This window comes from Lampris incognitus, chromosome 4, assembly GCF_029633865.1.
Source record: "Lampris incognitus isolate fLamInc1 chromosome 4, fLamInc1.hap2, whole genome shotgun sequence".
NCBI lineage: Eukaryota > Metazoa > Chordata > Actinopteri > Lampriformes > Lampridae > Lampris > Lampris incognitus.
Window position 1 is genome coordinate 7,586,528 of NC_079214.1, and position 17,580 is coordinate 7,604,107.

At 45.8% G+C, this 17,580-nt stretch overlaps 1 protein-coding gene across 1 annotated transcript in view; it reads right to left on the reverse strand.

Moving 5' to 3' along the window:
* Positions 1 to 17,580, reverse strand: part of ppip5k1a (diphosphoinositol pentakisphosphate kinase 1a) — a 55,084-nt gene that overhangs the window by 4,462 nt on the left and 33,042 nt on the right. Inside the window, exon 26 of the mRNA XM_056279200.1 lies at positions 7,995 to 8,159. Within this exon, the coding sequence (XP_056135175.1) occupies positions 7,995 to 8,159 (165 nt within the window). The remainder of the gene's footprint in view (positions 1 to 7,994; positions 8,160 to 17,580) is intronic.

Consider the following 17,580-nt stretch of genomic DNA (forward strand, 5'->3'; position numbering starts at 1 on the left):
CCGCAGATGGAAGGGGGCCCCGCGAGATGGGCCGCGGCTTTCCAGCGATGGAGAGAAGCGGGCTGCTCCTTTAGCCCTGGCGCGAGCCCAGCCTGACCGACCCAGTTGTCCGGTGGTGCTTCTATTGTTGTCAAAAAGCACTAAACCATTGCGCCAAAATTGAAAATGATGAAATAATATAACTACAACTAACTGTAACTTGAGAGAAATCCAAAAGGTTGGCAGAAAATGTAATAAAGGCACAAGGCTGGCGATTAAACTCCTGTGAATGACGAGTCTCAAGTCAGCATGGATCTGAAAATGAGCGCGGTTTCACAGACTCACACTCAAGGGCGTCACCCACCTCTGATTAGAGGGCCGTTAACGTTATTTTTAAAAAAAAATTATTTCATGATGTAGATAAGTCCCAACCGGTCGACTCTACGTCAGCATTGGCCTTGCAGGTTCAAGGCTAATTTAAAACAGTAGCTCACACGTTGAGCCATTTTCAACCCACGAAACGCCGATTTTTAGAAATTAGGTAAATTTCCATTTTTTCCCCCTTCCTTTTCTCCCCAATTATACCTGGCCAATCACCCTGCTCTCTGAGCCGCCCCGGTCGCTGCTCCACCCCCTCTGCTGATCCGGGGAGGGCTGCAGACCGCCACATGCCTCCTCCCATACATGCGGAGTCGCCAGCCGCTTCTTTTCACCTGACAGTGAGGAGTTTCACCACGGCTTCATAGCACATGGGAGGATCGCACTATTCTCCCCAGTTCCCCGTCCCCCCTGAACAGGCACCCCGACCGATCAGAGGAGGCGCTATTGCAGTGACCAGGACATATACCCCCATCTGGCTTCCCACCCGCACACACGGCCAATTGTGGCTGTAAGGATGCTCAACCAAGCCGGAGGTAACACGGGGATTCAAACCAGCGTTCCCCGTGTTGGAAGGCGACAGAATAGACCCATATGCTACCCGGACACCCACAGAAATGTCAATATTAACACCAGCATTGATATGTTTCATCGCTGTACAGTCATATCATTCAGTTTACAGCTCAAAAAACACGTTGAAGTGTTTAGTACCTCTAACTTGAATAACTGCACTGGAAAACTGAGCGTGAACAGCATAGTTTGAAATTTGAATTCATCAGTTTGGAACTGAATTGCAAACTGTATTCATGTCTCACAATTCAAATTCAGTTCTTGAAATTCAATTCACTAAGACGTGCAAGTTTACCGAGACACGCATCCGTCGTTGAGGAAGAGTAATCGAGTGCGGAGTTGGCACCCAGAAATGATATCTAGGACCTTCAAGGATCACAACCTGGGGGGACAACCTTGTCAGCTAGGTACTGGAAAGCTACAGGGTGGGATCAAACAATGCAACCCCTACTGCGAAATAGCGCCAATTACGCTGGCGTGATCAGATTCCACCGTTCTCTTTCTGATAGAATATCTCTGCGATAGTGCATACTAGAAACAAACCGAGCCCATCTATTGAAAGAGCAGAATATAAGCTTTCATACGATGCCTGCCAATGCATGGTTAAGCATGTTCCCACTAAAGCCACTAGATGGCACTGTGCATTTTCTGGTCTCCCCAAAGTGAGAGCTATTTCGAGCAATGCACTTGTGGTCTTCTGGATTGTTTGCTGTGTTCAAAATGGGTAAAATGTTATTTCTGTATAGACATTGAGGTCTTTCACCATGACAATGGATTGCTGTTGGTGGGTAGAAGGGTCTCACTCTCATCCATCAGCATTTCCTGCCATAGCACAGCCCCAATTGCCAAAGTACTACCCGATGCCTCTGTGCCTTGGCGATAAACATTCCGTAAAGATCCCCCATAGCTCTGAGGGGGATTTCTCCTGGCACTGTGTCCCTGTAGCCACGGCTGCTCCCTCCTTGTCTTCCTCCTCTGCAATCACTGTCAGCTGACTCAAGCGCCACTTTTACGTCTATGTACCTCCTGCAGTTGGTCTTGTTCCAAATGAACCAGCCAATGGAAGTATTCAACGCCCTTGACAGCCATCACTAATTTCTGGATTACAGAAGATACTCATACATCTGTTCCTGAACAAAATGATTTTTGTGAACCCATAAGCTCTAACAGCATGTTCCCAAAGCCAAAATAAGTTATGTTTCGCTGACTTTTTGTAAATAAATTAAAAACTAAAATATAGTGCTTGCGCAAGTATTCAACCGCCACATATCAATACTTTGTAGAGTACCCTTTTGCTGCAATAACAGCCATGATTCTCTTGGGGTAAGTATGTACAAGCTTTGCACATTCTTCTGTAGTAATTTTTGCCCATTCTTCTTGGCAGAATTTCTACAGGTCTTGCAGGTTGGTGGGATGGCACCTCTGGACTGCGACTTTCAGTCTGTGCCACAGATTTTCAATGGGGTTGAGGCCCGGACTTTGACTTGGCCACTTTAAAATGTTCGCTTTTTTGTTGCTGAGCCATGCCATTGTTGCTTTAGCCTTGTGCTGAGGATCATTGTTCTGCTGGAAGGCGAACCTTCTCCCAAGCTTCAGTGTTATGGCAGACTGCAACAGGTTTTATTCCAATATGTCCCTGTATTTAGCTCCATCCATTCTACCCTCAGTTTGAACAAGGTTCCCAGTGCCTGCAGATGAAAAGCAACCCCATAGCATTATGCTGCCCCTGCCATGATTCACTATAGGAAGGGTGTTTTTTTAGGGCATGAGCAGTGTTAGTTTTGCGCCACACATAACGCTTTGAGTTTTGGCTCAATTTTCACCTCATCTGACCACAAAACCTTTACCCACATCCTAACTGGGTCTCTCTCATGTTTGCTAGCAAACTCCAAGCATGCTTTTATATACATAGTTTTGAGTAACAGCTTCTTTCTTGCCACCCTCCCATACAGGCCAGATTTATGGAGAGCCCGTGATATGGTTGACTTGTGCACAATTACTCTAGTTTCAGCCACTGACCTCTGGAGCTCCTTCAGAGTGACTGCAGGATCATCTGTGGCTTTCGTCACCGGCCCTCGTCTTGCTCGGACACTGAGCTTTGAGGGACGGCCTGCCCTACAAAGCGTCTGGGTGGTGTGATAGAGCTTCCACTTTCTGACAATGGATCCAACAGCGTTCCGTGGGACATCCAAACACTTGGATATTGTTTTGTATCCCTTTCCCGCCTTCTGCATTTTAATCACTTTGTCTCTTACTTCAGTATTATGCTCCTTTGTCTTCATTTTCTGATGGAGTTCATGCCCGGCTAATGAACTTTACACAGAGTGCTTTTATACTCATAAACCAGACCGTTACTTTAATATCTTACAAGTGCACACTAATTATGTACAATTGTGTTTACCTAAGTTTGTTTTAGGAATAATTTGTCATTTGTGTAAACTTGGGAGCTTTCAGAGCACAAGGGGTTGATTACTTATGCAAGCACTATATTTTAGTTTTTAATTTATTAATAAAAAGTCAGCAAAACATAACTTATTTTGGCTTTGGGAACATGCTGTTAGAGCTTATGGGTTCACAAAAATAATGTCGTTCAGGAACAGATGTGTGAGTATCTTTTATTATCAAGAAATTAGGGATGACCGTCAAGGGGGTTGAATACTTTTTGCAAGGCACTGTAACTAGCAGTATTAGGGAGCTTGAAGGCATGCTTGTCATGACTATTGATTCTCAAGGTCCGTCGAGATCTTTGTTTTCATTTCACTGAGTGTCCTGGCTTGCCAGTGGATGGCTGGAGATGTGACAAAAGCACGTAGTTCGGGGGAGGGGGGGACGGGGGACGGCTGATGCTGTTGGGAATCGATCAGTTGATAACGCCTCAGTGGCCACACTGAAATGCTTCAGTACTGCTCTCACCTACGGGAAAAAACATAAAATTTGAACAACCTATATGGCTAGCTGGCTATAACACATGGGTTAATTAACAAGTGTATGTAACCGCTAGATAAACTGCAATAATGTTAATGTTAAGTATCTATGCATATGCATACCCTAAACAGTCTAACTTATTATTAGAGCAATATCACTTGGCTATCAGAATCAATCAAGTTTACTGGCCATGCAGGTTTGCACATACAAGGAATTTGACTCCAGTTTCGTGGCTCTTTCAGTGTACTTAACATAGAACAACAACACAACAACACAACAATCTTCAGATATATACACAAGGATTGACTTATACAGGTGAAATAAGATGCAATAAAGTGCAATGGTGCAGAGAATATATCAGAGATGCTGAAACAGATGTTAGCAGGTTACTTACATATATGCCCGAGGTAGAAGGACATGACAGAGCGTACCAGTATACGTACAATGAACAGTACAGTATACACAAAATGACTGGATTTATTTGACAATGTTAAGCGTTCATTTGAATGATCGCTTGCAGAAAGAAACTGTTTCTACATCTGGTTGTTTTGGGGTACAGTTCTCTGTAGAGCCTACCAGAGAGGAGTAGTAGGAACAGGTTGTGACCAGGGTGTGATGGGTCTGCAGTGATGTTGCCTGTCCGTTTCTTGACTCTCGAGGTGTAAAAGTCCTGAATGGAGGGCAGGTTGGCACCAATGATTTTCTCTGCAGACTTAACTGTCCACTGTAGTCTGTTCCTGATCTGTTTGGTGGCTGATCCAAACCAGACAGTGATGGATGTGCAGAGGACAGACTGGATTATTGCAGTGTAGAACTGAATCAGTAGTTCCTGAGGCAGGTTGAACTTCTTGAGCTGGCGGAGAAAGTACATCCTCTGCTGGGCCTTTTTGATGATTTTGTCTATGTTGGATGCCCACCTTAGGTCCTGGGAGACTGTGGAATCCAGAAATCTGTAGGCTTTCACTGCAGACACTGTATGTTGAGTAGTGTGAGGGGGGCTCCCACTGTCAGCTCCACAGTTTTGAGCGTGTTCGGCTCCAGGTTGTTATGGCCACAACAGAGGGCCAGCTGATCAACCTCCGATCTATATGGAGACTCGTCACCATCCCGGATAAGGCCAATGATGGTTGTATTGTCCGCAAACTTCAGGAGTTTAACAGACAGGTCTCCTGAGGTGCAGTCATTTGTGTAGAGGGAGAAGAGTAGAGGGGAGAGCACACATCCTTTGGGGGGCACCAGTGCTGATTGTCCGGGTGCTGGATGTGATTTTCCCCAGCAGCAAGCCTGCTTACCAAGCCCATGTGTTGTCCCACCATTGACGGAGCACCATCAGTGACAATGGCCACAATTTTGCTCACATCTAAGCCATTCTTCTCAAAGTACTGTGTTAATTCATTAAAGATTTCCCCAGTTGTGTGCCCAGACAGAGGAAACAAACAAAGCAGCTCTTCCTGAAAGGTCTTCCCATCAAAAAAACTTATGAACACAGATAAACTCATCAGTTTGGTCACAGGAAAAGTCTATGTCTACTGATATGGCTTCTGCTTTCTTCAAATTGGTAGAGTAGATTGGAAAAGCATTCCTCCGCTAAAAGTTCTACTCTTCTTGTTGCCGTGTTAGCCGACAATGGTACCTGCTTTTAATAGCTCCACAACCATTTTCTTGTGTCTCTCATCATGGTTTAAAACTTCACCAACCATATCAATTGCACATGTTTTAATCAACTCAGCATCAGTGAATGGCTTCTTATCTTTAGCAAGGTTCCATGAAACGTGCAATGCTGCAGCTGTTACACTCTATTGTGCCGATGTTGATTTACAGATAGTAGAAACGGAGTGCTTGTATGATGTTATCATATTTGCTATTTTGTGTTTGCGGCGACCTGATTTTGGAGGGTAGTTGGCATTAAAACTGGCAGCATCCATAGTGTTGAGGTGCCGCTTGAGATTATATACTTTGCAGACAGCTACGTTCTGCATGCATATCAAGCATGTCAGTTTGGCAACGGCCTGGTCCAGTAAAATAAAACAAAACTGATCAATCCAGTCAGATTTGAACAGATGGTTTTCCTGGTCGACTTTCGCTATTTTGCGCAGGTCATGTCCTTGGTTTAGGACAGTTATTGATTATCTGTGACTTAGCTTGTGAGTGGCTCTGTCTAGTCAAGAACCGTAGAGAGTGCGATGTACGTCTTACGTCTACGTGTGCTCTACGGCATAGGTCAAGAGTACGGTGTGTGAGGTGAGGTCAAAATAAAGTAGAGCAGCATGACCTTATTTCACATGTCGCGCACTTTATTTCACATTATGACAGGTGCATTAGTGCCAATGGGTCTGCACGGGTCAGATATTTGGCTCACGCGGGCCGGACCTGGCCCATGGGTAGCTTATTGGGGTTCAGGGTAGTATGACGTACTTTGTGCAACCACATCCAGTCACCCTCTCCACATGGACCCTGAGGTGAGCTATCTGCCATACCTCCTCCACATCTTTCACATCCAGCTGGCGGCATCCTCTTGTGAATGGTGGAATTTTCACTTCTGCACACGTTAGTCTGACACTCTAAATCAGTTGTATTTGGTATGTGACCACAAGTCAGCCAGTTACAGATGTATGAATGTTATACTATATTTTGCTAGCTATTGTTTATTGTACCACAGCAACAGTAAAAAAAAAATCATTTGTAACTGTCTGGGTGGTGCCCATAATCACTATAAAATTGACTTGACTTGACCTTGCTAAACTTTGTGCAGACCACAGCACAAGTTGGCCAAAAATTAATCTCCAAAGAACACTGGGTTGTTTTTCTTGCCTCTCCCAGATTTTAAGCACCACAGGGTGGCGCTTGTACATGGCTTCTTCACTTTCACAAGTCACCATTTGGATCATGTGAATGCACCAAAGCTCTGCTCTATCACTAAAGCTGATCTGCATTGACGTAACTTGAATCCCATCATTAACTCGACATGTGTTATTTATCTTTGGACAACATTATGGCTGACAAGCTAAGCTAGCCTTTTCATCAAACACACAGGTCATTTTGGCTTGTTGCGGACGTTTGATTTTAATTGACAATAACTGGACAATGTCATTATGCATAACATTAACAGCCTAATGGTCACCCTGTCTGCTAGATGTCATGTGCACAGCACCAACACTACTGAAGCAACTGTGGACTAAAATAACTAATGTTAATCAAACACTCAGCTGCTAACTTACGCCACATGAGCTAATGTTAACACTACGTTAAACTCTACCGGCAAATATTTTCTGTTTGCATCTTCACATGCTAATAGGCTAATTTAACTGTCAATATTATGGTAGCCAAAACTTTGTTAATGCTCGCTGATGGAACCAAACAACTCTAAAACAGTAGCTACAAAGATAACATCAGTTAAATAGTCAAAGGATCGTTAAAATACATGGTAAACTGATATTACCGTGTTTGACAGCCCAGTCCCAGCCTCATCCATGATTGAAAGAAACGTTCTTCAACATGCATCAATCCCTACAGTCTATGGATCAACGGGAGTGAAGGAAACGGTCAAAAACACAGGCGCCGATTGGCCGAAAGGAGTTCTGTGACTCTGCATTCGGTTGCTCTTCCTCAACGACCGGATGTGTCGTAGTAAAGTCAAGTTAAGTCAATTTTATTTGTATAGTAAACTGAAATTGAATTTCAAGAGCTGAATTTGAGTTGTGAGAAATGAATACCGCTTGGAATTCAATTCCAAAATGTAAAATATTCAATTTCAAATTATGCTATTCAGATTCAGTTTTTCAATGCAGTTATTCAAGTTAAAACAGTACAAATTCAAATCATGGGATTCAAATTCAGTTTTTAAAAATTCAAATTATGTAATTTGAATTAAGTTTCAAGTGACACATATTTCTGCCCACAGACAGAGTTGTGTTTAAAGACAGTGTTGTTGAGATAAAGAAAGAGATGTGTTGAGAGAGAGACAGGGAGACATGTCGATAGAGAGAGAGACATGAGAAACATGTTGGTTGAGAGAGAGAGAGAGAGAGAGAGAGAGAGAGAGAGAGAGAGAGAGAGAGAGAGAGAAAGAGAGAGGCATGTTGAGCGGATCATATATATTAACAGAGCGGTGTATTGAGAGAGACGTGTAGAGGGACACGTACTGAGGGAGAGGTGCGTTGGTTTCTGACCTCGGGTCGTCCTGGAATGTGCATCTCCTGCGTTCTCACAGATGGTGGTGAGGAACTCATTGACCTGTTTGAGTGACAGGGAGTTGTGCAGCGTTTCCAGCGGGTAGATGGAGGGCACCATGGAGTAGCCCTCAAAACCTGCAGCAGAGAACAGAGACCCCGTCCATCTCCGTCAGCCTGGGTGAGACAACCGGCATACCTTACAGATAACACTACCCCCCCCCCAATGCCACCCAGACACCACAGTGCAGTGCATCTCAGTCCTGCTCCAGTGGATATAGGGTCCTTGTGGTTCTGGTGTCAAACCTCATCTTTTTACCACATGCTTATTACATTTCACTAACAATGGCTCACGCCTGCCGGTGCCTACGGGGAGTCTCCTCCATCATGCTACACAAATGTCCATCTGACACCTCAAATCAAATGCCAACGTCTCACACCATTTAGCAAAGCCAGCAGCTCTGAAGACATACCGTTTTTCTTGTGTCAAGAAGTTCCTTTCTACTGAGTCCAAACAGCGGCACACTGCGGAGCTAAGAGCAGCAGACAGCGGCCAAGGCTGTCCTAACTGAAGCAAAAGTCCAAGACATTTATTCAACGGCAATTCACTGGCTGTTAGTTCAAAAAAACCGATGCACAGTTCACGTGAACCGCGGAGAGGCGTCTGACCACCACACAAGCATCAAACCACAGGGATGTCCAAAAAGTCACAGCGGGACCTCGCCACTCTGTTCAACTGCAAAGCCACTCGAGATGCAGGTAAGGTAAAAGATACACAAGTGACACCACATGCTGGTTAGGGTCTGATCGCGTCGGCAAACGTTTGGACGAATTGGTCTCAAAATACAGAGCGGAGGTTCGAATGCCAGCTAGCTCAAACCAAGCGTGGGTTACGAGATATGAAGATGTAAATCTATAGAATAGTGTGGAATTTGTCGGTGACATGCCGGGGGAAGGAACAGGTTCTGGTTGTGCATAGTGGTGTCTACCAGGGACGTACAACTTTTAATGTGGAGATTAGAGATGAGACCGCCTGAGAGGTACAGAACAGCTGCTGTGTCAGTCATGTGGTTATTGTCCAGTTTTTTAATAATAACTCGTGTTCAACCTGAGACAACTGTGCACCAAACACACAATGCAGCAGCCATCTTTTTACGGCCTAGTTAGGTGTCGTCCTGTGTTTTTATGTGTCTGTGTGTGTTTGAGACGGCGAATGTTTAAAGACGTGATAGGAGAACTGATTTTTTTTCACCTTGTTAGCTCATTTCCCCAGTCATATTATGCGCCTATTCAACAACTTATGCCAAAAACGGAAAAAAAAATTCCACAAACTTTTCCTTCTTTACTTATCCATCCATCCATCCATTATCCAAACCGCTTATCCTGCTCTCAGGGTCACAGGGAGGCTGGAGCCTATCCCAGCAGTCATTGGGCGGCAGGCGGGGAGAAGCCCTGGACAGGCCGCCAAGCCATCACACGGGGCCGACACACACACACACACACACACACACACACACACACACACACACACACACACACACACACACACACACACACACACACACACACACACACACACACATATTCATACCTAGGGACAGTTTAGTATGGCTGGTTCACCTGACCTACATGTCTTTGGGCTGTGGGAGGAAACCAGAGCACCCGGAGGAAACCCACGCAGACACGGGGAGAACATGCAAACTCCACACAGAGGACGACCGGGACGACCCCCAAGGTTGGACTACCCCGGGGGCTCGAACCCAGGACCTTCTTGCTGTGAGGCGACCGCGCTAACCCCTGCGCCATTGTGCCGCCCCGACCGTGCTAACCACTGCGCCACCGTGCTGCCCTTCTTTACTTATTCTACGTCAAAATGGAATCCACCTTGACTTCTTTTAAAATAGTTTTTGTGATTGCATCACCAAGTCCAAGCAGGTGGGCAAGTAATGTTCCAACCAATAATATCACCAAATGTTTTGCACCGTCCAGTCAAATCGCATCCCTCCCCACATTTTGTCCCGCCCTAATATCCTGTTTTACATAGAAATGCGCCACATTAAGGAAGCGAGACATGCTCTGCATGCCATTTCACGTTGTCTTTAAGGGGAATGACCACCGAACCAGGCGGCCAGTTACACAGACACCTTAAAGTTCTGGTTGGATAAAATCGGCCCCCGAGCATTTTGTGTCAAAGGTTACACTTCGCTATGCAATACAAAGGCTTCAAACACAAAAAAAAAAAATAGTCGACTCTAAAAGCGTCGCCCCATCTGTGAGTAAAATCACTAAAGGCTCTACATTCTCACTACCCCACAGGGGGGCAGGAACAGTGGTTAGTTACTATAGCAACAGAACTACCCCCCCCCACCCTTCAAAGGCCAATAACAAAACAAGTCACACCATTCCGGTTTATAACCCTGCGTAAACCAAATGATCAGTGCAGCCTGCATGCACGTCAAAGGCAAAACAAAGCGGTCAAATCAGCGGCAGTCAAAGCACGAGTCCAAATGGCACCAGCAGAAAGGGTGTGACGGGGCAGGAGGAGGAGGAGGAGGAGGAGGAGGAGGGGTGGGTTGGGGGGGGAAGGGTGTTAGGAGGGGATGGGAGGGGGGTGACGGCTGACCGTAGAGGTACTCTAGGGGGTCCTGGCCGGAGATGAGCCAGCTGCGGAGGAGGCGGAGGTGGTAGGAGCAGTGGTGCAGGTGGTGGGCCAGCGCCCCGTCCAGACAGAGGTGGCGGCCCAGGCTGAGGTCTGTGGAGAACCGCCTCAACAACTGGGCCACGTGGTGCTCCTCCAGGGGCTCTGAGGAAGAGGAGGAGGGTGGAGAAGGATGGGAACAGTGGAGGAGGTGCGGCAGGAGGAGGCGTGGATGGATATGTGATGCAAATGAGAGAGGATGGAGAGAACGAGGAGGAAAGGAAGAGAGGAACAAGAGGGAGAGAGGGAGGGGGACAGAACAGGGAGGCTGTGTGTGTATATGTGTACACCTGTGTATGTGCTGTGTGTGTATATGTGTACACCCGATAGTGTTAGTTTGTGTGTCAATTTGTTTATAAATGGCATGTCTGTGTGTGTCGGGTTTGGTGGTGGGTGTGTATGTGTGCGTGTATGTGTGTCTGCCTAGTGTGCAAATGTCTGTGTGTGTGTGTGGTATGGAACACGCCTAGCAGATTATTCCAGATGCTAAACACCGGAGGGCAGAAAAAGCGACCAATCACATCCGAGCAACAAATTCTTCACTGAAACCCTCCGATGCGGTAAAACCTCACAAACACACAAACGAGACGCCGCAACCCTCCTCTGCTGGCTCTAAACAATATCATCATATCGCACCTCCTAGCAAACCCATCAGTAGTCCGTAAAGCACTTAAGAGGCCACAGAGAAGTAACTCCTGTACGGAACACAAACAGAAAATCCACCGGATTATGGACCCCAGTGTGTGGTTTGCTCCGTTAATCCGCGCCTGTTGTCTCGCTCTTCCGACAAAAACACACAACAGGAAGTGCAGGAGGTGCAGTGAACGCCTGTGAGCCGTACCCAATCAGTCTGAACCATTAATCTCGCTGGGACCTGCCACAGCCTTCAGAGACAGAAACCCTGCAGACATACATCACCCTGTGTCTGTGCAGGGAACAAGACAGGCTAGTTTTATTATCGCTAGTAGTAGTAGTAGTAGTAGTAGTAGTATAGCTTTATCAAAATTGCCTTCAAACTGAAAAGCCTGTTATTTACAGTACTAGTAACGGTAACCAATTACTTTGTGATTGGTACTTTTTAAAACAGGGTTGAAGCGATAATCCTGAATTTTCTCATATAAACGAATGTCTGTTTTGTTGCAATCTATCACCGATTATGGGAAAAAAAAATAATAGCCAACTCGTTCTCAACTCACGAAAGCCTTTGTTTCTGCAAACATTTGCAATTTAAAAAAACGGCGTCGGTACAACACTTTGTGCATAAAATCTTCAATCTGCACACATGAACCATGACAGGAACTGTCGCGTTTTACTTCAGTCAGCAGTGGTTGGTCCACCAGAGTGGATAAGGCAGAACACCCTCCCCGGTGGACCAACCAGAGTGGATAAGGCAAAACATCCTCCCCGGTGGACCAACCAGAGTGGATAAGGTGGAACATCCTCCCGGTGGACCAACCAGAGTGGATAAGGCAGAACGTCCTCCCCGGTGGACCAACCAGAGTGGATAAGGCAGAACGTCCTCCCCGGTGGACCAACCAGAGTGGATAAGGCAGAACGTCCTCCCCGGTGGACCAACCAGAGTGGATAAGGCAGAACGTCCTCCCCGGTGGACCAACCAGAGTGGATAAGGCAGAACACCCTCCCCGGTGGACCAACCAGAGTGGATAAGGCAGAACGTCCTCCCCGGTGGACCAACCAGAGTGGATAAGGCAGAACACCCTCCCCGGTGGACCAACCAGAGTGGATAAGGCGGAACATCCTCCCCGGTTGACCACCAGTGGATAAGGTGGAACATCCTCCCCAGTGGACCAACCAGAGAGAAGCTATGCTTGGTCCAACAATTAGTATATTAACACAAGGTAGTAGAACATTTATTTAACTAGCGAGCAATGACCAGCCCACCAGAGAGGATAAGGCGGACAGACAGAAAAAATGAAACTGGGCTGGATCCGGGCCGGATGTACCACAGCATCTGGCGCGGATTTGCGGATCCGCGCCAGATACAGGTACAAAAATGCACGGGAGCATATTCAAGGATTCAAGGATCGTAAACGGTCTTTCTCTTAAACAGTCCACTGAAATCTGTTTCTAGAAAAAAATGGATGCGAGGAATAGGGAATTCAGGTGCTGACTCTTGACTCATTTTAGATCCACAAGGCCCAATTTAAAAATGGGTTCCGACTTTCGTAAGGAGGCCACACTCTGGCCAGAGGTGCAGGGCGGATGTGATTGCTATAAGGATCTGCCGGACTATGGGCGGGTTCGGCCCAGTGTCAGCTGCTATTGGGGGGAACTTCCTCTGTCGTGGACCAACCAGAGAGAAACATCAAAGATGGGTTTCTATCTTTCCCTAGTTGACTAACAAACAGTGAAATCTTTGAGACTGCCTCTTTCTCGAAGCACTGTGAAAACATAAATAAATGTGTACGGTTTAGTTAAGCGGTATGAGTCCACGGCTGGCCTACAGCGTTCACCTCTCCCTTCCAACAAAACAGCACTCACTGCCAATCTGTTAGCGGAGCGATGGAGGAATGCTGCATTAAACAACCATGTATATCGGTCACAACAGTTCAGCACCAACAAGGAAGAACACACCACATCTGAGAGTCAGACTACCACACCCCAGGTCTTTATCTGATCCCAAGACCAGAGACCTATAATATCTGGAAAACGGGGACGACGTATTATAAAATCCACAATCTTCAGTGTGGAGACTTACAGAATAAGCCCCCTTAGCACAGAGAACACTTAAAGCTGCTATGAGGAGTTTTAAGATTTTGTTGTCTTTTTACCCCCTGGTGGTGAAAGGGGTAGTTTTGAGGAAGAATGACTTCAATTCGAACAAGCATCGCCTCTTGTCTCAAAGATCTCCATTCATCCTCTGGTAGCTGGTGCATTTGTTTTGTAGAAAAGAGTTAGAGATGCAGTGGTGTTACAGAAAAACAGCTGTTTGTAGGCCGACCGGGATTTCACTCCAACCTAAAACGACCATGGGCGGTCAAAATGACGGCCGGTTTTTAAACTATATTCTGTCAAGATAAATACCCAGTTAAGATATTAATGCATTGCATATGTTAGTATGTCTGTTAGGAAACGACTGACACAAAAATCACCATTTTACAACTATAATACTATTTTTAAACAATTTAAACTTCAGAGAGACACGGTCGAACTTGAATAGCAAAATTGAAAAAGGGAAAATATTACCTGAAAAACAAAACGGACAACACATATTGCTAATCTAACAAACATAACAAGGCCTATAAAACGTGATATGTAAAAAAAGAACTGAAAGTAAATACTGAAACAATCCCAAACAACGACCGGAACTTAAAAACTACTAGAATGACCATGGGCGCGGTTTTCAAACTCTATATTTTGTCAAGATAAATACTCAATTGAGGAACAGGAGGAACAATGCGGATTCCGTCCAGGCCCTGGAACAACGGACCAACACTTTACCCTCACGGAAGTGCTGAGAGGGGCATGGGAGTTTGACCAGCCAGTCTCCATGTGTTTTGTGGACTTGGAGAAGGCTTACGACCGTGTACCCTGGGACACTCTGTTGGGGGTACCACGGGAGTATGGGGTACCGGGGCAGTTGCTACAAGCCATCCAGTCCTTGTATAACCAACTTGAGGACTCTGTCAAGATTGTCCCTTGTCTCTGATTCTGTTTGTGATATTCATGGACAGGATCTCAAGGCGCAACCAAGGTGAGGAGTGTGTCCGTTTTGGGAAACTCAGAATTGCACCTCGGCTCTTCGCAGATGATGTGGTTTTGTTGGCTTCAACAGAACGTGACCACCAGCGTGCACTGGGGTGGTTTGCAGCTGAGTGTGAAATGGCCGGGATGAGAGTCAGCACCTCCAAGTCTGAGGCCATGGTTCTCTACCGGAAAATGGTGGAGCAATCCACCATTTTCCGGTTGGGGATGAGTTGTTGCCTCAAGTGAAGGAGTTCAAGTATCTTGGGGTCTTGTTCACAAGTGAGGGTTGGATGGAGCGGGACATTGGAAGGCGGATTGGTGCAGCATCAGCAGTGATGTGGACGTTGTACCGGACCGTTGTGGTGAAGAGGGAGTTAAGCCAGAAGGCAAAGCTCTCAATTTACCAGTCAATCTTCATTCCAACCCTCACCTATGGTCATGAGCTTTGGGTAGTGACCGAAAGAGTGAGATTGCGGCTACAAGTGGCTGAAATGAGTTTCCTCCGTAGGGTGTCTGGGCTCAGCCTTAGAGATAGGGTGAGGAGCTCGGACAACTGGAGGGAGCTCGGAGTAGAGCCACTGCTCCTTTGCATCGAAAGGAGCCAGTTAAGGTGGTTTGGGCATCTGATTAGGATGCCTCCTGGGCACCTTCCTTTGGAGGTTTTCCAGGCACGGCCAACAGAGAGGAGACCCCAGGGTAGACCCAGAACTCGCTGGTGGGACTCCATGTCCAATCTGGCCTGGGAACACCTTGGGATCCCCCAGGAGGAGCTGGAGGGCGTTGCTGGGGAGAGGGACGTCTGGAGTGCCCTACTTAGCTTGCTGTCACCGCAACCCTACCCCGGAGAAGCAGCTGAAGATGAATGAATGAATTAATACCCAATTGAGATATTAATGCATTGCATACATTAGTATGTCTGTTAAGAAAGTAAGTGACACCAAAATTAACATTTTAACAACTTTTATACTATTTTGAAACAATTTGAAATGGCTGCTGTCCAACACCTGTAATTACTGCAACACCTCGGTGGTAGTCATGGCATGTCTGAAATGGCGTCTGTAACCAGACATGTTGGAAATTATCAAAAATCAAGTTTAGACCGTTACTCTACACTGGAGAATGCTGGTGTGTTTCTAGGACAGAGCAATGAACTCTGTGACTTTTTTTTGTGCGATTGATCTAAAACTCATTTTAATGCAAATATATGCAATTTTAAGAGCATTCAGGGAGCGGCAGGTCTGTATCTTTTCCCCCCGATAAAGTTATCAAACTTTTGAAAATCCAAAACAGTCAAAATGATGGCCTTGGTCATTCCAGAGATGAGGTAATGTATCTCTAATTGTGGCTATGTGGTTGTGTGCGGTAAATTGTCAGATTTTGGTGTAAATCTGATCCAAAGACAAGCAAATGGAATCGTTATGCTGCAACATGTAACCTTCTTGCTGATGACCTCATTTGATTATGTCAATCATGTAAATGCATCAAAATTTCAGACTGAATCAGTGACCAACTCCTTGTAGCAGCTTTAAGTAAGGTCATAAAAGTATGCTTAACATTTACAAATATATACGGTACACGGTTTTTGACATCACCATACAACCACAGGATCTTAGAAATGCTGTCAACTTGTTTGGATCAAGACATCCACAATTGTGCTCTGAAAACATCTGAGAGCGTGTGTCCTCCTCCAAGCAAAGCCTGTTCAGATCATGACAGACGTACATAGGTGATGGGACAAAAGAAAAAAAAATGTTTTAACCCTTTTCCCCGTTTGTCAGTAAACACGGATCCAACTTATTCTGCAACCCAAATCACCCAAAGATCAGCCCGTGGCTGGCAGGAGCCAGAGAGAATAGAGGAGGTTAACAGTCGGAAGTGGATGGGGAAGGGTTAAACACTGGTTTGCGGTGCTTTCACAGATGGCTTCAATTCACATCCTAAACAGTGATGGTCAACATGTACACATCTTAAACAGTTGTTTTAAAACATCTATCCACTGGACTGGGTGATGGTGACACGGTTATGCTTTATGCAGGATGTTACGCAGGGTTCCCACCCGTTGTTCAACAGACAACTCCAGAACATTCTCACGGCTCACCCTGACTTCTTCCTTCTTGTTGGGTTATTTTTTCCTTTTCTTCCTTCAAGCAAAGAATCATTCGTAAAAAAAGGGATGAAAGGTCAAGTGGCTAGAACCGGGCCAAAGGCAGCTCGGGCTTACACATTCTGTTATTTATCATCAGAAGATATTCAGAATTAGAATTTGTGACACTTTTACTTCAGATTAACCACAGAGAAAATCTGTCAGCCTTTGGATTTAGACAAACGGCGCCAATGATGAGCCTTGGCGATTTTGTCTCGTTACTGAAATGTCAGATGTTAAGAGGAGCGGAGAACTTCACCAGCTGATGTGAAATGCTGTGAAATTGGGTGAAAAGTCAATGTTAGATTCTGGTACCTTCCTCTGTAAGGTCTTTGTGAAAACCAAAATGGGAGTTTGACTGGGCGTTCTCCTACAGCCCCCCTGTTAAGAAAACCCCTCTCTGACTTTTCTGAGCAGTGGGAACCCTGGTTACAAACACAATGTGGGCAGTGGGAAGTGTTACAAAAGTAAAAAGAGTCCAAGCGTATATGGGTTGACGGAAAAAAAAAAAATCCAAAATTTAAAATAAGACTGAAAACCCGAGATGCTGTGGAGGTCCATGGAGGTGACAAGAGTGACATAAACCCCAGAAGGTCTAAAAGAGAACGTTTTCAGACATGCAGGAGAGGGGGATGTGGAGAGGTGGAAGAAAACTTGAAAGAAGCAGACGTACCATTAGTCGGATGCTTTGCAAACGACACAGAAAATCGTTTAACTGCCGGCATAGACAACAAGTCTGAGGAAATAAGAAGAGTTCACTGGTGTTACCATGAGCCACAGCAACTAATAACAGCCTGTCAATCAATTCCTGTTCTTTTCTGTCATGTACGCAACAGTACTGCGGTCAGGAGAGGACCATCTACGACACAAACAAGGGGCTTTGAGGATAAGAGGACTGGTATTAGCCTTTTTTTTTTGTTTTGTGGATTTTCTCCCCAATTGTACTTGGCCAATTACCCCACTCTCCCGAGCCGTCCCAGTCTCTGCTCCACCCCCTCTGCCGATCCGGG